The 21,502-nt window shown below is 41.0% G+C and overlaps 1 protein-coding gene across 1 annotated transcript in view; it reads right to left on the reverse strand.

Moving 5' to 3' along the window:
- The window catches only part of CELSR1 (cadherin EGF LAG seven-pass G-type receptor 1), a 173,857-nt gene that overhangs the window by 13,376 nt on the left and 138,979 nt on the right, over positions 1-21,502 (reverse strand). Inside the window, exons 16-25 of the mRNA XM_075712916.1 lie at positions 21,101-21,202; positions 18,550-18,644; positions 18,027-18,236; positions 15,139-15,322; positions 12,768-12,911; positions 11,373-11,574; positions 10,862-11,029; positions 8,354-8,480; positions 7,524-7,724; positions 2,387-2,561 (exon numbers count right to left, since the gene is read on the reverse strand). Coding sequence (XP_075569031.1) covers positions 2,387-2,561; positions 7,524-7,724; positions 8,354-8,480; positions 10,862-11,029; positions 11,373-11,574; positions 12,768-12,911; positions 15,139-15,322; positions 18,027-18,236; positions 18,550-18,644; positions 21,101-21,202 — 1,608 coding nt within the window. The remainder of the gene's footprint in view (positions 1-2,386; positions 2,562-7,523; positions 7,725-8,353; positions 8,481-10,861; positions 11,030-11,372; positions 11,575-12,767; positions 12,912-15,138; positions 15,323-18,026; positions 18,237-18,549; positions 18,645-21,100; positions 21,203-21,502) is intronic.

The raw sequence follows: 21,502 nt of genomic DNA on the forward strand, positions 1-21,502 counted from the left end.
AAGCCTTCTCCCAACTTCCATCCTACTTTTATTCATGGAATTTTGCTTTTCTATGCTATGATTAAATGTGGTTCTTCCCTGCTCGAGTGTCCCCTATATAAATATTTTGCTAAGTTTTTTCTCCCCCTAAAGGTCAAGGTTCCATTCTGCAAGTATGGAAGTAAGGTCCCATCACAGATGCCTTAGGACTACTATGTCCCAGCTTGAAATGAATGTCAGTTTGAGCATGGAAAGAGAAAAAATAAATAAACAAAACAGAGTAAAGCCACTGCTACTGTACGTTCAGGGTTTTTTTTTTTTTTTTTCAGGACAGCTGTGATAAAGATGAAATGGGCTAGATATTTATCTTTCAAATAAAACAAAAAAGTCCTTTGGATGTCCAAGACTAAAATCCCTTCTCATATCTAGACTTTTTCACTATTAAGAAACATACTCAATCCTTCTCTCATAAAGCAGTTTAAAAGAAATTGTATTTAAGATCACGTTATGAAGTTGGAACCTTTTTACTGTTTAGATACTAAAATTTAAAATTTATAAAAGCAGCTTATTTAAAATATGTACAGTAACAAAGTTTTCCAGGGCCAAGAAATCCCACACTGTGCTACTTATGATGAAATCATTTTCTCTTCAGATGATTTCTAAACCTGGAAGGGCAAACTAAAGGCTTAGTTTTCTTTATCCTTCGTTTCACAAAATCCTCTGACTTTCTCAGTAAGAGGGATCTCACTTTTCATTTAAATGAACTGCAAATTTAGTAGATTTAGAGTTTAAATTAGAGGAGACAACCTGGAACAGTAACTCAGAGTTTTAAAAGTGCAAAATAGTTCCATATCACAGAAAACAATATCTAAGTAGAAAAATGTAAAAATGGTGTACTTGTACCATTTAGATTACATAATACTGCTGTTGAGAAGTTCTGAATTAATTTAAAATTCAGGAGAGAAACTAAACATGAAACAGAAAATCCTTCTGACAAAATTTTCGAAGAGTTATGTCTTCTGAAACTCAAGTTTTTTACTGCTATTTAATGATAATACTTCTTTTCTACCAGAAATGATGCTGGCAACTGTCTGATGGCACTTCAACGTTCCTAAGTATATTGCAGTAGTCCTGTATGTAGTGTTAAAAGTTACACAGGTCCAAAATATTTTGGAAGTTCAAGGACGATTTCTACTTAAAATGTCAGATATGTCTAGAGTGGCAGAGCCTTCTAGGCTGTACCTTCCACTGTGTTCAGCATAAATTGATAGAAGCAGAAATTACTTATGCACTAGGTGATATGGAAAAAACTTATGAGCTCTCCAGAATGAAAGCTAACCTGTACTAACCTATGTTATGTTTCTGTATTTCACTTTCTTAAGTCACATCGGAAAAAAACCCATACATTTTTAAAATTCTGAGTTGTTCCACAGTATTTTTCCAAGTGTATACGAGTGATAGCTATTTGTTTGATTTGAGGGACATCTAAACCTCTGCCATTGCTGACAGTATGTTGCTATCTGTAAAAATAAAAGTAATTGGATAAAATTTAACTGTCTGCCTATGATGTGATTTCCCATATGGCAACAGATACATGCTGAAATAGTTGAACCAAAAAACCCCTCTCCAACTGTTCTGTGAAGCGCACTTCCCGAGGAGCTGTCTGCCCGAATTAACACAGCACCATGTGCTTAGGGTAGCACTGGAAATGTCTGATTGCAAAAATAGGCATGGTGAGGGCGGAGATGGATGTGCTCCTGTGGATCACCCTGGAACAGTTTAAAAGATTACTGCCTCCAGCTTTTCATTACTTTTCCTCAACTGGAAGTTATTGCCTTTGTATCTGAAAAAAAGTAAGAGGCTGCTTGAGTGTTCCCAGCTCATTTTTATGCCAAGTAAAATAGAACTGCTGAAATCCCCTTCGGGGAGCATTCACTGCTGGTCGAGAGTAGGCAACACGAACGTCCAGTGAAGGGCAGTAGTGCCCTGTGGGCAGCATTGTGGCTGAAGCCACTGCAGCTACCTCCCCGAGAGACTGTGTGTCCATATCCCAAGGTACCAGCACAGGGAAGGAAAATTTCTGAAGGCTACAGGCAAAGTTGTTAAAATAAAAATACTGTTATTCCCAAGCAATGTTATCAAGTCCTGTTTTAATCTGGGTGCAATTAGGTTTATGTTATTGTAAAACCCTCAATATCACTTGAACTGGGGCAACAGGCATTTGGTACACAGATCTGCAAAAGTCAGCTAGACATGATTTGGCGTTGCCCTCATTCAGGAAAACACTGAAGTGACAGCAGTAGTTGAGTGCACCCATAGCTGTCTTGGATGGGGCAACCTTCCTGAATCTGGCCAGTGAAGATGGCAGGGAAGGAAAACAAAGCTGTTTTATAGTGGTTGAGGGTACCTGTTATGATGGCAGGAATGCCCCAGCCAACGACGTAGTAGAACCGCATGTGCCCAAAGTTGATGTTCCTCACTTCAGTCAGCATCCGGTAGATGTGGAGCTGCTCCACGAACATCCAGGCAAAGGTGCTCATGTAGAAATAATGCAGGAGAATGGCAATCACAGTACACACAAACTGCAGAAGGGAAGGGGCAGGGAAATTAGAGTTGCTCATCTTAATCACAACCTGGTGAGTCACCAGCTCCCCCATGCAGCTAAAGGCAAGTGTAATAAAAAGGTTTTGGCAGAACAGATATACTGCCATTAATTAAGTTTTTCAGAATTGTAGAAAAGCTGTTCATATTGTGAAAGTTTTTAAAAAAACCCCAAAATTATGTGGCCTGTTCTGAGTCTGGTTTAGCTTTACCCTATCAACCCAACACACTTTTCGTCACTGCCCTTGCCCTCCACATTCTGTAGTTAATTTCTCTGTGCATATTTGCTGCACAGGTGAGGATTTTGGCTATTCTGACTGAATTCCTTCTGCTCACAGGAGGGGCAGGGCTGGCGGAGCTCCCAACTCTTTCTCGTGGTGCTGAGCAGGAGGTGGGGAAGCTCCTATGGAGGCTGCAGACCCTCTGCCCTGCCTCGTGTATGAGTCTCACATGCACAATGCCACTACACTGAATTCGGCCACAGCGTGTTTAACTGCATCAGCTAAACCGGTCTCACTGCAAAGCCAACAAATTGCTCCTGAGAACGGCCACCTTCAGCCCTGCACTGACTTGCTGTCTCCCACTTCCACATCAAGGGCCCTCCTATGGGTTTTTCTGCTACTTCATTCTTTCCAGAGAGATACATCTCTTTATCCAAGGAAGTGTGCTATTTTGGTACAGTTTTGTTTTGTCTTAAAGTAGACCATGTTTTGTGCCTGATATTAGTAGACAAAAAAGTACAAAGAAACTCTCTTTGTGTTTGGCAGAGGTGGAGGAGAGGTGTGAGACAGATCTTAGGTCTTCAGTTTAGGACCAGTCCCTGAGAAAGTCCTTGCTCTGAAAAACTTTACTTCTGGGGACAGAAATCCATGAAACTTCAGCCCAGCAAAAGTGAACACACTGATATGAGCAACAGATGATCTGTAGACCTTAACTAAAGAAATCCAGCTTTTCTTTGACGAATTTTCTTATCAGTTAAATGAAATGTCTGTCTCAAAAATAGGCAAAATTTGATGTGATCTTACAATCTAGCATAAGATCAGCAGACCGTTTTGCCCCTATGTGACTGTGCCATAGGTCTGAAAAGGTCTGTTCCATCTACAGCTCCTTTTCTGGGACTCTTTTTAAAAAAAGATTGAGAAATAAAAGCATGGATGCATCCATGGGGTAAGGCAGTGTCCGTCTCTTTTGTCCTTGCAGCTGTGCCCTTCTCTGACCTTCCAAATCTATATTTCAACGAGTCATGGAGGATGCCTGGCCATTATCACTGGACTAAAATGATGCAGCCAGAAGCAGATCACCACCTACTCTGTAGATAAATCCAAAAAGTGGAATCAACCTTTTATCTAATGTCAAAATCAGATTATTTAACTACAAAGTGGGAGAGTGGCTTCTAGACCCTACCTGGCTTGAGCAGGGGGGTTAACCCCCTTCTTGTTCACTGCAGAAAATTGCCCCAGCCCCCAGGCTGTAGCATATTCTAGATCCAGAAATGCTCAGCTCTACCCTTCTCTTGAGGCTGTGCTACTTGTAGTCAGGCACAGAAGTCATGAGGACAAGCAGAAAGCAGGCTAGTGCTGGCTGGGAAGTTCATGTCTTCGGCTAGGAATAAGGGGATCTGGAGCTTCCAGTCCCAGGGTCTGGATTTGGTTTTTATCCTATGTCAGCAGTACAAGGCGGACCACTCAGCTCTGCCAGGCTGAGAGCTGCAGAAATGAAGGACCTGCTGAAACCAAAGAGACTGAGTCCTTAGTGTGACTAGGAGACACAGCTACAGTGGGCAAACTTGTAGCTGAAGTCATCTTTGTGACCAAATGGCCACCTTGAAACCTCTGACCTTCATAGACTTGCATTTCTGTAATATCTGCTAGCCAGCTTTCCTTCCCAACTTAATGGTTCGATGGGTGAAAACAGGAACGACCAGAAGCATCTGACACCTGAACTGAAACCTCAAAATTAACCTTCTTCTTTCAGAAGCAAAGCAAAGGATTTTGCCAAGGATCTGTTGATAAGCTTGAATTAAGAGCACTTTGTGTAACCATTCAACTTTTGTTTCAAAATGTTTTACATTGTGTTTTGAATCCTTTTGTTCTCATGCAGCACTGATCCTGCTTTCAGATTTTGGCATGACTTTTTAGTGGTTTCTCATGGTATAATGCTCAGAAACGTAAGTTTCCCTGGTTAACTTCGCTGAGTGAAGGAATCATACAAAGACCGCCAACTTTCTGGATTCACTTACTGCATCAGCTTTATTATAACACCAAGTGTTATTGAAAATATAGCTCACCAATAAAAGACCTTTCTTCTCTCTATGTAAGCAGGGCTTTTATTGTTCCTACTGGCACATGCATATGAGTAGACTGCTGCCCTGAACATTACCTTTTTCAGGTAAGTAAAAAGAAAGAAAATAAATCACTTTCTATCAATAGTCCAGGGAAAGATTAAAACCTCACCCAGAAATGTGACTGTTAATTTACAGAAACCCATAAAAGCCAGGCTGAGTGCCAAGCAGTGCAGCATTATTTGTGCTCCAGCATTCCTACCCTCTTTATGTTCATCAGTGCATGACTCGTTAGACAACTCTCATTCCATACAGACAGATGAATAATTGTCTCAAGCAAGACATGGCTTACAGCCCTCCTAACTTCTCAAATTGACTGGGTAGGCTGTAAGGAGTGGCTTTCTGCCGTATGAAATATATTCTGTAACTTGAAGATCTTTTTAAGTGGGTTAAAGGTTTGGGGTGTTTCATTTAGTCCCGGTAACAGTACAGGACATGATCATACCATGAGCCCCAAAGCATGAAAACGAGAAGGAGCAAAAGAGAACAATCTCACCAAGTACGACCATTAGTATTTGTGGTATTGCTGTAATGAACTGGTTTACTACTCTTACAAATCTTTGCTTGGTGCTTCATGATGCTATGAAAGGAATCTGTAAATGAGGAGCCATCATTTACAGCATAATTTTTGGTAAGATCCTCCAGGGATGTGGTCTTGGCCCCTTGCTCCTCAGTATTTGTGTCAGAGAACTGAAAGAGTATAAACTCCCTGCTAGTGAAATGCAGTGAAAAATGAGTGGTGTGCTCAAGAAGGCATGGGAAAGGTCAGGTTACCTGGACTACTGTGGATCAGTTGGCAAGGGAGTTCATTTGGGCAAAGTTATTTCAGTATGCAAACTCGTATATTGCGAAACAAAGACAACATGGGTCACACAGGATGTGAGACCATATCCCAGAGGGCAGGTCACTGCAGAAGACCTCACTGTAGCAGCAGATAACTGGAGTTCCTGGTGCAGGGGAATACCAGAATATGGGACTGGAAGTGACACTACCAGCTGGAAAGCTTCATCCAGTTTAGCATTCATAATATTCCAAAAGGTAAAGTGGGGGAAGAAAGCCCAGAAAAAAGGCAACAGAATAACCTGAATCTTAGAAATTGAAGAATTTAAGCAGCTTAATTTTATTTAGTTTTCAAAAAGAAATACTATTGAACAGAGGCTTCCTGAGAAGACAATTTTTATAAGAGAGGTGTCTTGAATTTACTAGGAAAAGGTCTTGACAGCACCCAGTTACTGGAAGTTGAAATTAGACAAAATCTGACCGCATGTTTAACTGGGATGAGACACTATGACACCTTACACTAACAGAGATAAGGGACTCTGCCATCACATCAAATCTCCTAGTCAAGGTCAGATACTTTCTAAAATGAATGTTACACCTCAAATAGATACCAGAATCCAGAGTGACACTTTAGGCTTAAGTTAAGTAAGTGAGGCTACATGGTCAGGCACAATAGTGGTGTTAACATAACGGTGATGATACCTATTGAATGTAGGCATTTTATCCCATTTCTGCTGCTTGGACAACGTGGAATCAGCGTGGTTGATTTTTTTTTTTGTGTTTTCATCTCAAGATTGTACTTTCCTCTCAAAATTTAGATTGAAACATGTACAGCAAAGGATTTCTAGAACAGAAATTCTCTTCTTCAGAGTGTTCAGATAATCCCAACACTAACATTCTGAATATTCTTCATATCTGTTAAGGACATACTTTTTATTGCATGTCATCCCCCATCTGTCTACTGACTGGTAAAGGTGACTGTGAAGCCTGGCACTGCTGGAACCCTTGCCTGCTTGTCTCCTACCTGACTGCATGGTAACCGTGACTTTTGAGATGGGTGCTGCTAAGAATTAGCAGCAATACTACATGTCATGGTACATAGTTAAGATAGCAATGAGGTCCTAGGCACAGAACATACACACTTCATGTGTGGCATGTACCTTATATTCAGCCCATTCATAGCTTGTGTTTCTTGACATGCACAAGGCTGGAGGTGCCTGCACTAAGCTTTGGCAACAGATATGATGGGCTGAAGCCAACAGTCACTGTGGCTGGAAGGCACGAAGGAAAGCAACAGGTTTCCTACTAATTCTTGGACGAAGCAAGCTGTCCCATGCCTGGCAAGTGGCTTCTCCAGAATGGCCATAGTGGGTGTGCAACATGCATATTAGCACCTGCACAGCAATCCATTGTTGAGAACCTACCAGTCAACACCAGGAGTCATTTGGGCTTGTGAGATACATGCTGCAGGAGAAACTGGAGAGCCTCCTACTGAACAGACAAAGCAAGACAGAAAACATACTGACGGAAAGGAAGGAAGAAATCAATACACAGGGTTCAGTTCCTGGGATAAGCCTTCAACAGGGCTGCTATTATCTGTTCTCTGAAAATAAGATATAGTCTTATCTCCTTGCATTGCTATTAATATTAAAACACACAAGAATATATTAAAAGTCTGATGGTTTTCAAATGACTGTTGAGGCCAAGCAGAAGTAAAAAAGAAGAGAAAGTGAAACAGATGGGAGCAGTAAAAGTCGCAGTGTAAACCCCCTGATTTAAAGCTTGACAACAACTCTAGCAATAAGCACAGAGTAACTCTTACCGGGTTTTCAGTCTGGTTGATTCCAATAAGAAAGACGAGCTCAGAGAAGAAAAGGGCAGCCACCAGGTTTTTGTGGATACTGTGCAAGTTGGAACGTAGCGTGCGGATCAGGACCAGCAGTATGAAGGTGATCAGCAAAGCCACCAGCGAGATGGATACGGTTGTGTAAGTGACGATCTTCAGGGGAAGCACCTCCCCATTCTGTAGAAAAACAGACTGACAGGACCTCTGGGAGTTTTTCATTCCTTTTCCTCCAATCGAATCTACTACTTGGAAAGTCAATGTTTTCATTACTTCTAAGCCAACATACAGATTTGCTTTAGGACCAACGGGAGTTGATGCCACCTCTTAAGTCACTCACCATGTTGAGTGTGTATGGGCAGCAGTACCCAGAGGGAGCAGAGAGTTAAGGAAGAATCCTGGTGAATTTGATGCTGGACTGCCCCTGTTGAGGCTACCCTGAGATGCTGAAAAACCTATGGTGTTTATGCCATTTTCCCTGCCATCATAATTCTAGATGGACCTAATATCAAGTGATGACACAACTACCATGTGTCTGTAATCCTTGTCTCACTCCTGGCTCTCTGCAGCGCAGTCTGGTGCAGTTCTGCGTTGATGGCTACACTATGCACCAACCAGGTAAGAAGCTCCTTTCAGCAGACCCTGCTGCAGGTGCTGTCAGACATGAGGCAACATGTTCCTGACACACTGCAACATGGGATTGATCCGCTGATGACGCTCTGAGTCATGTTCAAAGCTCAAGCTCAAGATCTGAATCAAAGCTCTTGAAAACCAAAGCCCTTGAAAATCATGAGTCTGGCATCACCCACCTCTCGTTTCGAAATGTCCATCAGGACAGCAAAGCTGGTTATATGGTTGCACTGGCAAGCGATATGGCTATGGTTTCTGGAAAACAGCTCACATCCTCTGGAGGACCAGGCACCTGTCCCACCAATCCTGCGGGGAAAAAAAGGCATTTCTGAGAGCCATCCTCTGATCTCCCCTTGCCTCCTGTTGCCATTGCAGCTCTTGCTCCGCAACCAAAGAGGACTGTAAGTACCAAGACAGAAATATTTATAGCTGTCACCTGCCTGAAATGTAATCAACTTAAAAAGCCTGCAGCTGAAGTAGTTCCTGACATGACACCTGGCTTTACCGGCCAAATTTTGTGGTTTTATAACAAATTGGTTTGAGTTTTTTTGGGTGAATGACCACACAAGCAATATGGGGAAGTGATTGCACAGAGCAAACTGGCTGTAACAAAGGTAAAAAAATAGAAAAACCACAGAGATACACGTTTATGAGTCACCTCTATTTGCCTAGATTTAGATACTGCTTGTAAAACTCCTATATGAAATGTTTCAGCAGTAATATGCTTTTATCATAGTTTTCCTCTAAAAAGTAGACAAGAAAAGGTTAAAACCACTAAATAGTATTTTCTATCAGGAGATCTCTTGTATTAAATTTGGGGAGAAACTGCTCCCTTAAAAATTGTTCCCTGTTCAGCTTTGGTTAACTCCAGTGACTTCAGAAATTATTTTGTATCAATACTAATTATTCTATTCCAAAGTCAATGAGCAATAAAAATACTCTTGTTGTTACTGAAAGAGTTTTTAGTTAGATATTACAGGAGATTATCTTCATTCATCAATAAAATCTTTGGTAAACAGTTTTAATATCACTTTCTCTTGAAAAGTACTCACTTTCTAAAAACTCTGTTGTTACATGCAGTTTAAGAGCTGCTTTTTAACTGTGGCTGTAGGAAGATGTAACACAGACAACAATGCCATTGAAGTTGCCAGCAAATAGTTAATAGATGAATCACTTTAGAGCTAATGAGTTATTCAAGCCCATACGATGTTTAAAAATTTATGAAAAAGGACTCGCCATTCTCTCAAGGTTGGCAGAATCATCTGTACATAGCGGCAATTACACTACTTCACATGCAGGCAAAGAGTAGTTTATTATTGCTAACATAACGGATTTCTGTTGCCTTGTCGATCCTTCCAACGACATAATCCCCTGAAGCTTTTGACTAGGAGGCAAACATTTCCTAGGTTAGTTTGCTCTTTTATTTCCAGCACAGGATATTGCCTTTTAATGGATTTTTCCATAGGTTTACTAGAGTTTTTTGATCATTAGGAAACAAGTAACAGCTATTCCTCTTACCTTGGGCAGGCAATATTATCCTCTCACTATATACCTGGTTTTATGGTTGAAAATTGCATTATCTATGTAAGTGAAATCATAATGTGCAGAGCATGTAGTTACCTCTCAACACATTTTCTTTTGCTTTATCCACACTCTTGAAATATCTCCAACAGGACTGTGCTGTTTCCACAATGCCATAAACCCAACAAAACACGAGCATATACAATGCTTAACATTTTTCACATTTTCAAGAAAAATAGTCTGTATCTTTGACTTTACTGAATACAAAAGACCTAAATAAGCCATTTTCAGACTATTTCATCTTTTCCCTCACACTTCCCTCCAAGAGAGTCAAATACTCCTTGCTTATGTTCTGCTTATGTATTAGGATTGCTTCTTAACAACTGGAAGAGGTCTAAGGTCCCAAAGAAGATATTTCCTCTCCCTCCAATTTTCCCCTAAAACAAACGAAAGCAAATCCACAACAGTTGATGGAATGAAAGGTAAGTTGCTTCTTATCAGTGCAACTGTCTTTGGGTTGACTTTTGATTAAAAAATTTGAGATTCAAAAATTTATAATCTCTACTCATATAATTTTATCTGCAAAACCTCAGTCCTCCTTTTTACCAACATGAAGACTTGGTTTTGTAATTTCTTGCACTGGCCCTGGCTGAGGTATCAAGGGTGGGTGCCTGCTTGCCATGTACTCTGCCCACAGTCACTGGAGTGTAACAGAAGATTCAGCCCATGCAGGAACTGAATCATCTCCTGGAGATGCCCTCCTTAAAAGAGGGCATTAGGGACTTCAGACAAGCCATGAATTCAGGCACTGGAGCTGGACTGTGCCTGTCCAGATACATATCTGTGGGCAAAAAGCATGAGCAAATAGAAGGAAATTGTGAGAGTTATTACTGCTGGGTGAAAATGAACCCTGCAGAAAGACATGACGGCACTGTGTTTGTTAGAAACTACATGGCTAATCCTTTGTTTGAGGAGTTATGATGATTATTTTCATTTTTCTCAGGTTTGTGGGAAGTCATTACATGGCTCTATTCCACCAGGAATCAGTTGCCAGTTGAATAAACTTGAGTAAGAAGGGTTTTCCTCCAGAATTATCTTCCTGGGTGGAACTTCTCTGCTACTGAGACAGTTGCCACGCACAGGCCTAAACCAAGCAGGATACACACGTGATGGAGTGATTCCAGAAGACACAGACGGGCTTCGTTCTCTCCTCTGTTTCCAGCATGGCGTACTCCACTATGATGGGCTTTTCCATCAGGTTGGGAGGAAGCTCCCCGTCACTGTGAATGGCTGTGCTCACTACAGGTGTGTTAATAATAGGGCGATTTGGCAACCTGCAGAAGGAGAAAAATTGTAAAATGATCTAAAAGTTAAAATGCAAAGCATTGATTTGGCAGGTTCTGCAAATAAAAGATTTCCAGTAGCTTCCACCCAGAAAATTAAGTAGATGCCCCTTCAGCCTTCCACACAGCTGTGTTTCCATTTCCAAAAGCTGCTGGCACTACTGATGTGGTTATTCTCCCACAGCGTACCAGAGGAGGACAAGAGACAGTATTGCAGTGACAACTGCAGCACAGATGAGATTTGGTCAGCAAAAACGCAGCTCTGCCTTCCCTGTGCACTCAAAGCAAGTGGAAGAAGGGATGTGCACAATTCACAAATAGGTCTGAAGTTTACCTCAAGCTCCTTCGGTCAGGATCATAGTTTTCAGGCAGGAGGTGTCCCAGGGATCGGTATATAACGACCATGGCCACAGTATGATGTGTTGAGTCATCTGGGTGTCGCTTCTTTCTCTTTGTAAATGCACTCTCAGGGTTTAGCGCATCACTGTTCACCTTAGAGGATAATTTTTGATTTGAAGGTTTCATTGTAGGCACTGCTATGGAATTAACACAAATATTAAATTATTTCCACACAACTTCAGAGACATCATTTAAACTGGTAATTTTGCTTTGCAACGATACAGAAATGTTACTGTTGTTATAACTCTAGGCTTACAACACTAACATTATATATTTTTTTATAAAATTTTTAATCAAATAACCATAGAACCATGAATAACCATTTAGTCTAGCTAGAAAATAAGCCATTTCTAAGCTAGAATATCCAGAAGTATATAAATACTCTGTGCATGATTTAAGGAGAACATTAAAACAACATGCATGCTATTAAATTGCATGTACCTTTATATATGGCAAAGCTAGTGTTATAAATACAACAGTTGGTCACATGGGATTTCTCTCTGCTAATTCTGTCACATAATGAGCTTTCAATTTTGGCAGTATGTCTTAAAATGCACATTCCCCGTTTCCTTAGAGAAAAGATACAAGTCATACAAGCAGGTGCCCTATTTTCTGAGGAAAAAGTCATAAGGATGTATTAGCTTATTCATTATTACATGTTATCTTCACAAATGTTACTATTTCCCCATTTGGAGGATATTCGGCCATGGTACGTGTATAATTACTGCACTTCGGGTTACCCTCTCTCTCTTCCCTTGCCAAGGTAACTTGTGGTTCCTCTCAGCCATCTCCAGGTACTTCAGAGACACTGGGAAGCAGGTACTTGCCCATGTATCCTCCCTCATCACCCATCTCCCTGCACAGCTCAAGACTTTTTATTTGCTGTCAGGTTCTGCTAACACCGCTCTGCTCACAGATTTTCATTCTCCATCTCTCACACCGCCTCCCTCCATCTCTGCAGGGACTGGGGGAAGGTGGCCGTGGGGCTTCAGGCTCTAGGCAGCCATCCCATCCCGGTGGGAACAGAGGCAGAGAATTTCTCCCGCATTGACAGGGTGGTTCAAGGGGGCCAGGACAGAGACCTGACAGACAGGTACAGCCAGTTATGCAGTGCCCCACCGCCCCCCCCCCCGCCCCCGCCGTGCTTTCTGTCGCTGCCGGCAGGCAAAATGCTTCAGAAGTATGCACAGCTGCTCCATCCCTAAATAATGTTTGCTTGTGTAGATGGTTGCCCCGCTCTCACCCTAGTACCACTCTGCTTCGTGACGATTAATCTTTCTCCTTGGGAGCTAGTCAAAATTGCCCCCGAATGGCAGCAGAAGAGTTTTACCTTTCCTGTCTGAAGGCCTGAACAAAGTATCAGGGAAGACAACAGATGACTCCAGATCTTTTGGATAATCTTCTTTAATCTCATGAAATCGTGGTATTCTAGCTCCCGTGAAATTAGATTTGTCAAAGATGTCAACAGCAATAACTGGGGGGAAAAAAAGTTTCCCATAAAATTAACTTCACTGCTTTCAAATACAATATAGCGACAAAATGAAACATGACTGAAAGGTTAAAATATCTGCACAACACAGAGAAGAAATTTAAACCCCAAAATATAAAGTCAAATCTAATTTCTCTCAATACTTCAAGCAACAACTAAAAGGTTACATTTCAGCATTATGTTACATTTATCAATTTACAAATTCATTTTGTATAGGCAGTGGAAAGGAATTCACAAGACAATCTCTCATACTGTGAAAACACTACCACAAGCATTGGATAGATAGAAATGGCATGTTCCAATTTCAGACTTGCTTCTTGTAGGGAAGGCTAAATCCGCTGCTTCAGAAATATGCTGCTTCTGCATCTGTTAAATTGCAAAGTCAGCTAAGCAAAGAAAATAACCTGGATTTTACCTGGGACTACTCCTTAGTCCTCCAGTTCTCCTTCCTCTACACTAGCAGTTCCTCTCTGGCTCACCTCATCAACTCTGCCTGTTGTCTAACTGCCAAAATATTTAAAAGCAGCTGAGTTGGCTTGAACTTCCCCATTTAAGAGAACTCATTGAGTGCCAATTTAGACGTTCTAATAAAAGTGAGAAGCTGGAAGTCCTGGGGGTAACCCTACACCGAAAGCTGTGATCCACTGCAAATTTCTATGTGAAGAAATATCCAAGTTAAGATCTGCAAATTCCCATTCCTTTCCTAGTCTCTAAATAACTCCCAGATGAGCCATTAGGAAACTCCATTAACACCACATTCACCTGGAAAAACTGTTCAAAAGAAAACAGACCCCTTTCAGGCCAGAATTGCCTCATCCCTCCCAAGCTCATGCCTTTTTACTCAGGAAGAGCTGGTCAAAAATGTCATGATTTACAACCTGCAAGAAATTCTGGTTTTTGTTTTCATCTCAGTTCAGCTGGGTTAAAATGCTGAGCATACTTTTTTCTGAGTGTGAAGATAAAAATATTTTGATTCTGATAGTCCTGAATCAAAAGGAAATATTTCAGTTTTCGTTTATTAAACAGAAATCAAAGCGTTTCAGTTTGGCTTAGTTCAACAATAATCTGACTCTCCTGGAGTTGATGCAGGACTTTATAAACTTTGTAGCTTGGCTGTCTAATGCCTCTGCTTTTTATGCCCCTGTGACTGTGGACATGAAGCACTCTCAGGACAAGGTTTGTAGGCAAACATAAATTCACTTCTTAGACCAATGGGTGTAGTTGGGAAAATAAGACAAGCTTTTGGGCATATAAGCCCTTCTTCAGGTCTGAAATAAAAACCAGACAGTAATACTGCTTGGGAGGGACTTCTGAAGGTCACCCAACTCAGTCTCACCTCCTGCTCAGAGCAGGACTATCACCAACACCCGATCAGCTCAGACTGTTGGCACCTGCAGAGAAAATGAAATAGAGAGGGCAGGGGAGAAAATGGCTAAAGAGGCCAACCAGGCTGTGGTTGCTGTGCTTCACTTGCACGTGTAGCACGGGGACGTCTGTCAAGTACATCACAGTCCTGCAAGTGCAGGAACTGCTGTTTGCTTGTTAGAGGAGGCATTTACTGTGATGGTGCAGAAAACTGGGTATGTCTGATGTTTCCTTCTCAGTTTAGACCCATTCTGGATATTTGGGACCCTAAGGATTTTGCTCTGATGATGCGTTTTGCAAGGCTGGGAGCGTGTTTGAAGGCTTGGATGGGTGATTCTGAGAAAATACCTTTCAGCATAGGAATTTCTACAGAAGATGATTTTCTGGATAGGTTCCAGGGTAGGAAAGCATGTGAAAATCAGAGGTATACAATCAATAGTAGTTTTTTTTTCTTGTACTGCAGTAATTCTTCAGGTGGTGGGGGGGTGATTCATTCAAAAACATGATGTACTTACATTCAACTATACTAGGTGGTCTCAAAAGGCATTACCTATATTTACAAACTTTGTCCTTCCTACCATCTGTACTCTACTGTGGTTGCAACAAAATGCCACAGGAGCAGTGGCACAGGCCAGAGGGAAAACAAATCAGACATCTCCCAGGAGGCCCCCATGGCAACTGAGAGATAGGGATCAAGGCTCAATTGACTTGAAATGAATGAATTAGATTAGAAAATCCAAGTATGTTGTTTCTCAGTGGGTACTATTAAAACAAATAGCTAGCACCTTTATCTAGCACACTTTTAAAGCTCTAATACAAAATGGCAGTTTTCACCACAGATACTCACTCATGTTTGTGGTAACAATGACAAAAGGTCTCATGTAGGTTTTCTTCATGTTCTGGGCCACGTTGTTGAAATATTCCTCGTAGTGCCTGAGCAGGTGAGCCGTGCCACCCTCCGTTCGCTGAATTTGCTCCCACTGTTCCTTGTTGCTGGGGTCCAGTAGAGCACTACCCACTTTGATAATATTCTGAGAAACAAAGTACAAGCATAAATTATGAGGTAAACAAAGTGATGGGTTTCAAGTGAGGAATATTGAAAATGATTGGCATTACTGCCTCAGGTGAGTGTATAATGAAATATTTTAATGCAGGCATGTTCTACAGCAGCCTTATGAAAATATGCACACCAGTTACTCACCCTGAGGTTTTTTTTGTTACATAAAGCAAATCCCTCCAAACTTTTTATGAGCAAAGTAAGCCAAAATTGGAGGCTATAAGAGAACTGCCTACTTTCTTTCCCCTTTAAGACAGGAAACCTAGCAAGAAAATGCAAAAGGAAAACCTAACCATATTTTCTTTGTCTTGGAGAGATGAGAGACAAGAAAAGCAGAGTGCTTGGTATGTACACTGAAGAACTCCCCCAGAGAAATCAAAATAATGTGATATGTTAAAAATCAAAAGAAAGCTATAGATAGCAATATTGCCTTCTCTTTTATTTTGATTTTTTTTTTTTTTTTACACTTTGTTGATTCCTGGATAACTAGGACAACTTACACGGTGAAGAATGACAAGAGTGAATATTAACTTGCATATAAAAACCTGAAGACACATAAGAAAACTTAAATTATGTTACTGTTCCCCCATTTTTATGTTGCTTACAAATGACGTTAAAACAGAAGTTCTAGCTGAGGACCTGCCCCTTCTACCCTTTCTTACAAGAATATCCAAAGGGACCCTCAGCCTGAATGGAAGACGACCCCAAAAGAGAGTGTTAAATGGCTTAAACGGGAAAGGTGCTAAGAAGTTTTTCATCTTGGTGTGCATAGAAAATACATTGTTGTGTCAAAACCTAATTCTTAGCTAAGGTAAAATTTTTATTAATGGTGGTAGGAATTAATCACCTCAAGCTCTAAAATAGCAAAGGCAAATATTTGGATACAAATAACCCTTCATTTACAAGCAGACAGGGAAGATGCTATATTGTCTAAGTATTGTCTGAGGTTGCAGGTGTGTATCTGAGATAGAAGGAGCTGCCAGTATGACTACCTTTATCTAGGGCAAGAAGCCCCAAGAACACAGGAGACATATGCTGTACTTGGTACCAGGCCTCCTCAGTGTTTGTGAACATTATTTATGTTTTTTTAATTATCTGTTTTTCAGGCTTTTACCTGAGACTATAAAAAAATAAATTCCTTCTCCCCTTGTGCTCCCTCAGCCTAGGATGTTACCTTTTTCTCATGAGCTTTACTGATTAGTTTTCAAATCCCTGACCTATCCTAAAAATATTTAGGGAGTTCTTGAAAACATCATCTGTATGAGTTTCAGTGCCAAATGCAGAGAACAATAAATTAAAGCAAAGGTTTCCAAACCACTTTTTTTGCTTAGTGTTCTTATTTTTACTTAACAAAACATGCTAAAACCAAAGTTCCTTCTCAAGATCTGAAGGGGGGAATGTACTCACTCCACAGCCCACAGGTACAAGTTTGTCAGCACAGTGTCTCCTTAGGAAAGGAAAAACTGAATCTCTTAACACCTGGTGCATCTAAATGTTCAACGTTTCAGAAGTTCTCCATTCTCTGTTGACTGTACAGCCCAAGACACTGAGGAATTTTCTCAGTCACATTTCTTCCTGCTCCCACCTCCCCAGAGACATCCTCTTCTAGTGCAGCTTGGCCTTGCACAGGGTCTTCAAGTCCACCCCAAAGTCTGCCTGACCTGGCTGGTCCTCCTGGAGTACTGTGAGCAGTGAGCTGCTGTAGCACACCTTCAAAGGAAGCCAGAAGACCTTTGGCCAGCCCAGAGGCCAGTCTTGGCCCACAGAGGGTAGTTCCAGCATCCCTACGCTGGTGCCCGAGCTCCGGGCCCTGCTAGCACAGGTCCAGCAGGATGTTTTAGCTTGGACTCTGTGCTGTGCCATAGTCAGGATCTTGGAAATAGTATTGGCAAGCATGGACATCAGTACCTTGCAGCACACATGGGAACAAGGAGAGCTCTACGAGCCTGACATGGATCTTCCAACCTTCACATTTTCAAACCACAGAAAACTCCCAACTTCCTCCACATCTCACATTTTTCCACCACAACTACGTCTCCCCTAGACAGGGAGGGTGCTACAGCTTGTTCTCTGGAGCTGGTCAGGTCTTTGGTAATAACTGGGTCTTTCATGAATGCTCTGACTAGCCGAAGTCCTCTGGCATGCATTTTTGTATGTGCCTGCAATCACTTAAAATATCAATACGGTATGGAGTGTCTTTCAATGTACCAACTCTTTAATAAATACGACTCAAGTGTTCCCAAACGGAATTATAAGAAACCTTCAGAGTCAATAACTGGCTCAGAGTTAGTTCACTGCACATTTAAATGAAAATGATCACATTAGGCAGGTTTTCCAAAAAAACTGAATATGGTACACAAAGCTATTTTATCCAGGAATAACACATCAACTTGATTATTTGAAAAAATTTGGGGATTTTTGCTTTTGGTTGTTACTGTGATGATATTTGTTATAACAGCACTTTCTATGATACTTGTATTACACACACACGTGTGCATACACACATGCATAACCAACTTTGCATTCTAAACTGAGAAGACTGACTCATTTGTGAAACAGATTAAGCAGTTATGTGGTATTTGCTCCACCTTGGTCAAAGACAAATTTAATTATCCACTGCCATAAAACTTTTAAGGGGAACTGTAAAGGCTCAGCACAGTACGTAGTTTCTCTCTTACTTCATTGAATTCCACATCCCTCGTGGCTGCCAAGTCAAACCCTTGCTGCTGGCTCTCATATTGGAGGACCCGGACCATCATCTGGTAAGCTGTCCTCACATCATTGCCATACAAGCTGTGTGTGTATTTGGTGGCATTCTGCAGTGCTCTCACAATCCGTATGGTTTTGTCTCCATCCAACTTGGTCTCATTGTGGTGTAACTTCTCATTCTGAATTAGAGACAAGAAGGAAGAAAAAACCCTATGATGTATCTTTTTTTTTTTCATTCTAGTTACAAAGACAATCATCATTTAGGGATTTTTGGCACAAAGGAGTTGTTTGATCAAAATCATGTTTGCCTTGAGAAAGGGTTGACAGGACAACTCAATGGAAAATGTAACCGAGAGCCAGAAAAGCACAAGGGTCCTGATGGGAAACAAGGGGGTTCAAGGACTCAGTCAAAAGAGTGCAGGGATATCAAACTGGAGTCTGAATTGATGACCATTTACAAATTAAAGGCAAAAATGAGAAAACACAGCTTACCATGACTTTTAGATCCACAAAAGTGCTGGTGGTGCAGTTGAAAAGCTCAGGAGGCAGCCAGCCCTTCTCAATGTTACAATGGCGAACCGCGTTTCCTGAAGGAAACAAAGTGTTAATGGTAAATAATGTTCTGAATTGTGCTGGGTAAATCTTCTTAGTATTTGAATATCCTAGACTTTCAGATTTCCTACATTTTCAAGTTCCTTAAAGCTATGCACACATTTCACTTTCCAAACTGGGATTCCTGTCTGAGAGAAGTTAAAGACTACTAATCTTCATGAATTGTTTTCCTCAGGCTTTAGAGAAAAGTTAGGCAAGCTTCAACATCTGCCCAACCGCTCTCAGCCTCGCTGCCCTAATGTTCCCAAATGAATTCAGCAATTTATTTATACAGAATATGAGAAAGACTGTGCACTTCCTAAATATTTCTGAAAACATACCCCTGCTCAGATTTCTGTGCAATAGCCTTTATAGGAAGACCTCCCAGATAAATGCTGTCTTCATGTCAAAACATGCTAGCACCTTCGCATGCTGCACGTGGTAAACACTTCAGCCAACAAGTATAATTGCCTTTTCCCACTTGTGAATGGTCTGTGAGCAGCTTACTGTTTAATTTAGCCTATTATTTTGCACTATTTGTCAAATAATTTTAGAATGTGATTCTTGACTGTGGATCCTTCACAGTGAATTGCAAGTTATCATATTCAAAATTTACATTGTGTTAGTTAACTTGCACATAACATATTGCATGTGTCTAAGCCATTTAATTACTAATATCTAAATACGAATTATAATTAATTGAACAATATTTAATTATATTATTTCTCTTCCATGCTTAGGTGAATACAATTAAGCCTCAGGTTCTTAGTGGGAATATTCATTATTGTAAAGCTTACTTTTTAAGAACATTCTGTAAAATTCACTTAAAATGTGCAGTTCCTGTAAGTACCCTTGCCTGCTAGCCTATTTGCTAGAAGAGACACTGGGGTCAACCACAAGTCCAGTGCAGAAAACTTATTTTAATTTTAATTCAACTTCACACTGTTTAATAATGTAAATATTCTTCACCTTAAAAACCAAAATCAATTCTATCTCCTAAAATCCTCAGAACAGGAGCTTGGTTGACCGCAAATCTACAAAGACAGTAGTGTTTGGGGAATATATACTCCCCCAGTAATATTTGGGGAAGTCACATAACCATTTATAACTCACTGAGCCTGAGGAATGCTCGCAGCAGAGAGTTACCAGGCCCAGAAATGAGACAGAGGTTTCATTTCCTGCAGAACAGCCTTTGGAAAAAGATTGTGAATTCTGTTTTCAATAAGTCTGATAAACATGTTCAGGGACATGCATGAAAAAGCAAATTGTCATTTGCTTGCTGTACAAAATGACACAGCTCAGGTGCTTCATAAAACGCATTTTTCAGCTGTCTGAATTATGGGTTAGAGAAAAGATGTCAGGTGGAAAAAGGCGAGTTCTGTTGTAACTCCTAGCTTTATTAGCCTGCAACACTATTAAAGCCATCACCACTTAATGATTTTCCTCATTTTATCTTTGCCTAAAAGAGCTGTATGTCTAAAGAACATGTACTAGTCACTATAAACTAAAACTTAAGTGTGTACGAATTGCTTGATAAACAGAAAATTGGACTGTACTTTTTTGAAAATACAGAATTTCTGTTCTTTATATGTGTTTTATCTGCTGCACTTTTGTATTTATTTTTTGCTACTACTCTGTCCTGGTTTCAGCTGGGATAGAGTTAATTTTCTTCCTAGTAGCAGGCACAGTGCTGTGTTTTGGATTTAGTAGGAGAAGAATGTTGATAACACACTGATGTTTAGTTGTTGCTAAGTACTGCTTATGCCGGTCAAGGACTTTTCAGCTTCCCATGCTCTGCCAGGTGCACAAGAAGCTGGGAGGGGGCACAGCCAGGACAGCTGACCCAAACTGCCCAAAGGGCTATTCCATACCATGTGGCATCATGCTTAGTATAGAAACTGGGGAGGGTTGGCCGGGGGGCAGCGACTGCTGCTTGGGAACTGGCTGGGTATCAGTCGGCGGGTGGTGAGCAACTGCATTGTGCATCACTTGTTCTGTATATTCTTTTATCATCATCATCATCATCATCGTCGTCATCATCATCATTATTATTATTATTATTATTATTATTATTATTATTATTATTATTATTATTTTCTCTTCCTTTACTGTCCTATTAAACTGCCTTTATCTCAACCCATGGGTTTTACTTTTTTTTTTGATTCTCTCCCCCATCCCACTGTGGGGGGGAGGGTGAGCAAGCGGCTGTGTGGTGCTTAGTTGCCGACTGGGGTTAAACCACAACATACTCCAAATACTCAAAAAAATGTATTTTAACAGTTCTTGTGTTTCAGCTAGCTAAACTTTTCTGCTTGTGATATGCATGAGCTATGCTCTAATCCCTAGACCCAATGAATTAATGCCATTCCCTATGTTCACATTTTTTGCTCTTCTTTTCCCCCTCAAACAGGCATGTAGATAAAATAGTTAATGTTTTACCCAGGGAACTTACCCACTGATCCCTTAGGACATGGCACAGCAGCTGGCTGGCCAAACTTGGTCTGTGGCCACCAAATACCAGCCTCGAAAGCTTTGGGACAGCCATTATAAATTACTGAAAACAGAAAAAGAAATTATGCAAATTTTCTGACAAGATAAAAATCACGAGGAGATATTTCAACCTGCCTAAAGGACCTTCCTGTAACTCCCAAGCCCTGCCAGGATACCTGCCCTCTGCAGTGCCTCCCAAGCTGTAACCCGTCAGCTGTTCCTTATCCAGCAGTGTGGGCAGACAGGTAGAGGCAGAGGAGAGCTCAGGATGATTATGGGGCTCTGGATTTTGGCTCTGCCTATCTCTGCCTGCTCCTTTATTGTGGGAAAACATTTCCCCTTCATTTCACCCACACGCTGTGGC

The sequence above is a fragment of the Pelecanus crispus genome, chromosome 1 (genome assembly GCF_030463565.1).
Source record: "Pelecanus crispus isolate bPelCri1 chromosome 1, bPelCri1.pri, whole genome shotgun sequence".
NCBI classification, from domain to species: domain Eukaryota; kingdom Metazoa; phylum Chordata; class Aves; order Pelecaniformes; family Pelecanidae; genus Pelecanus; species Pelecanus crispus.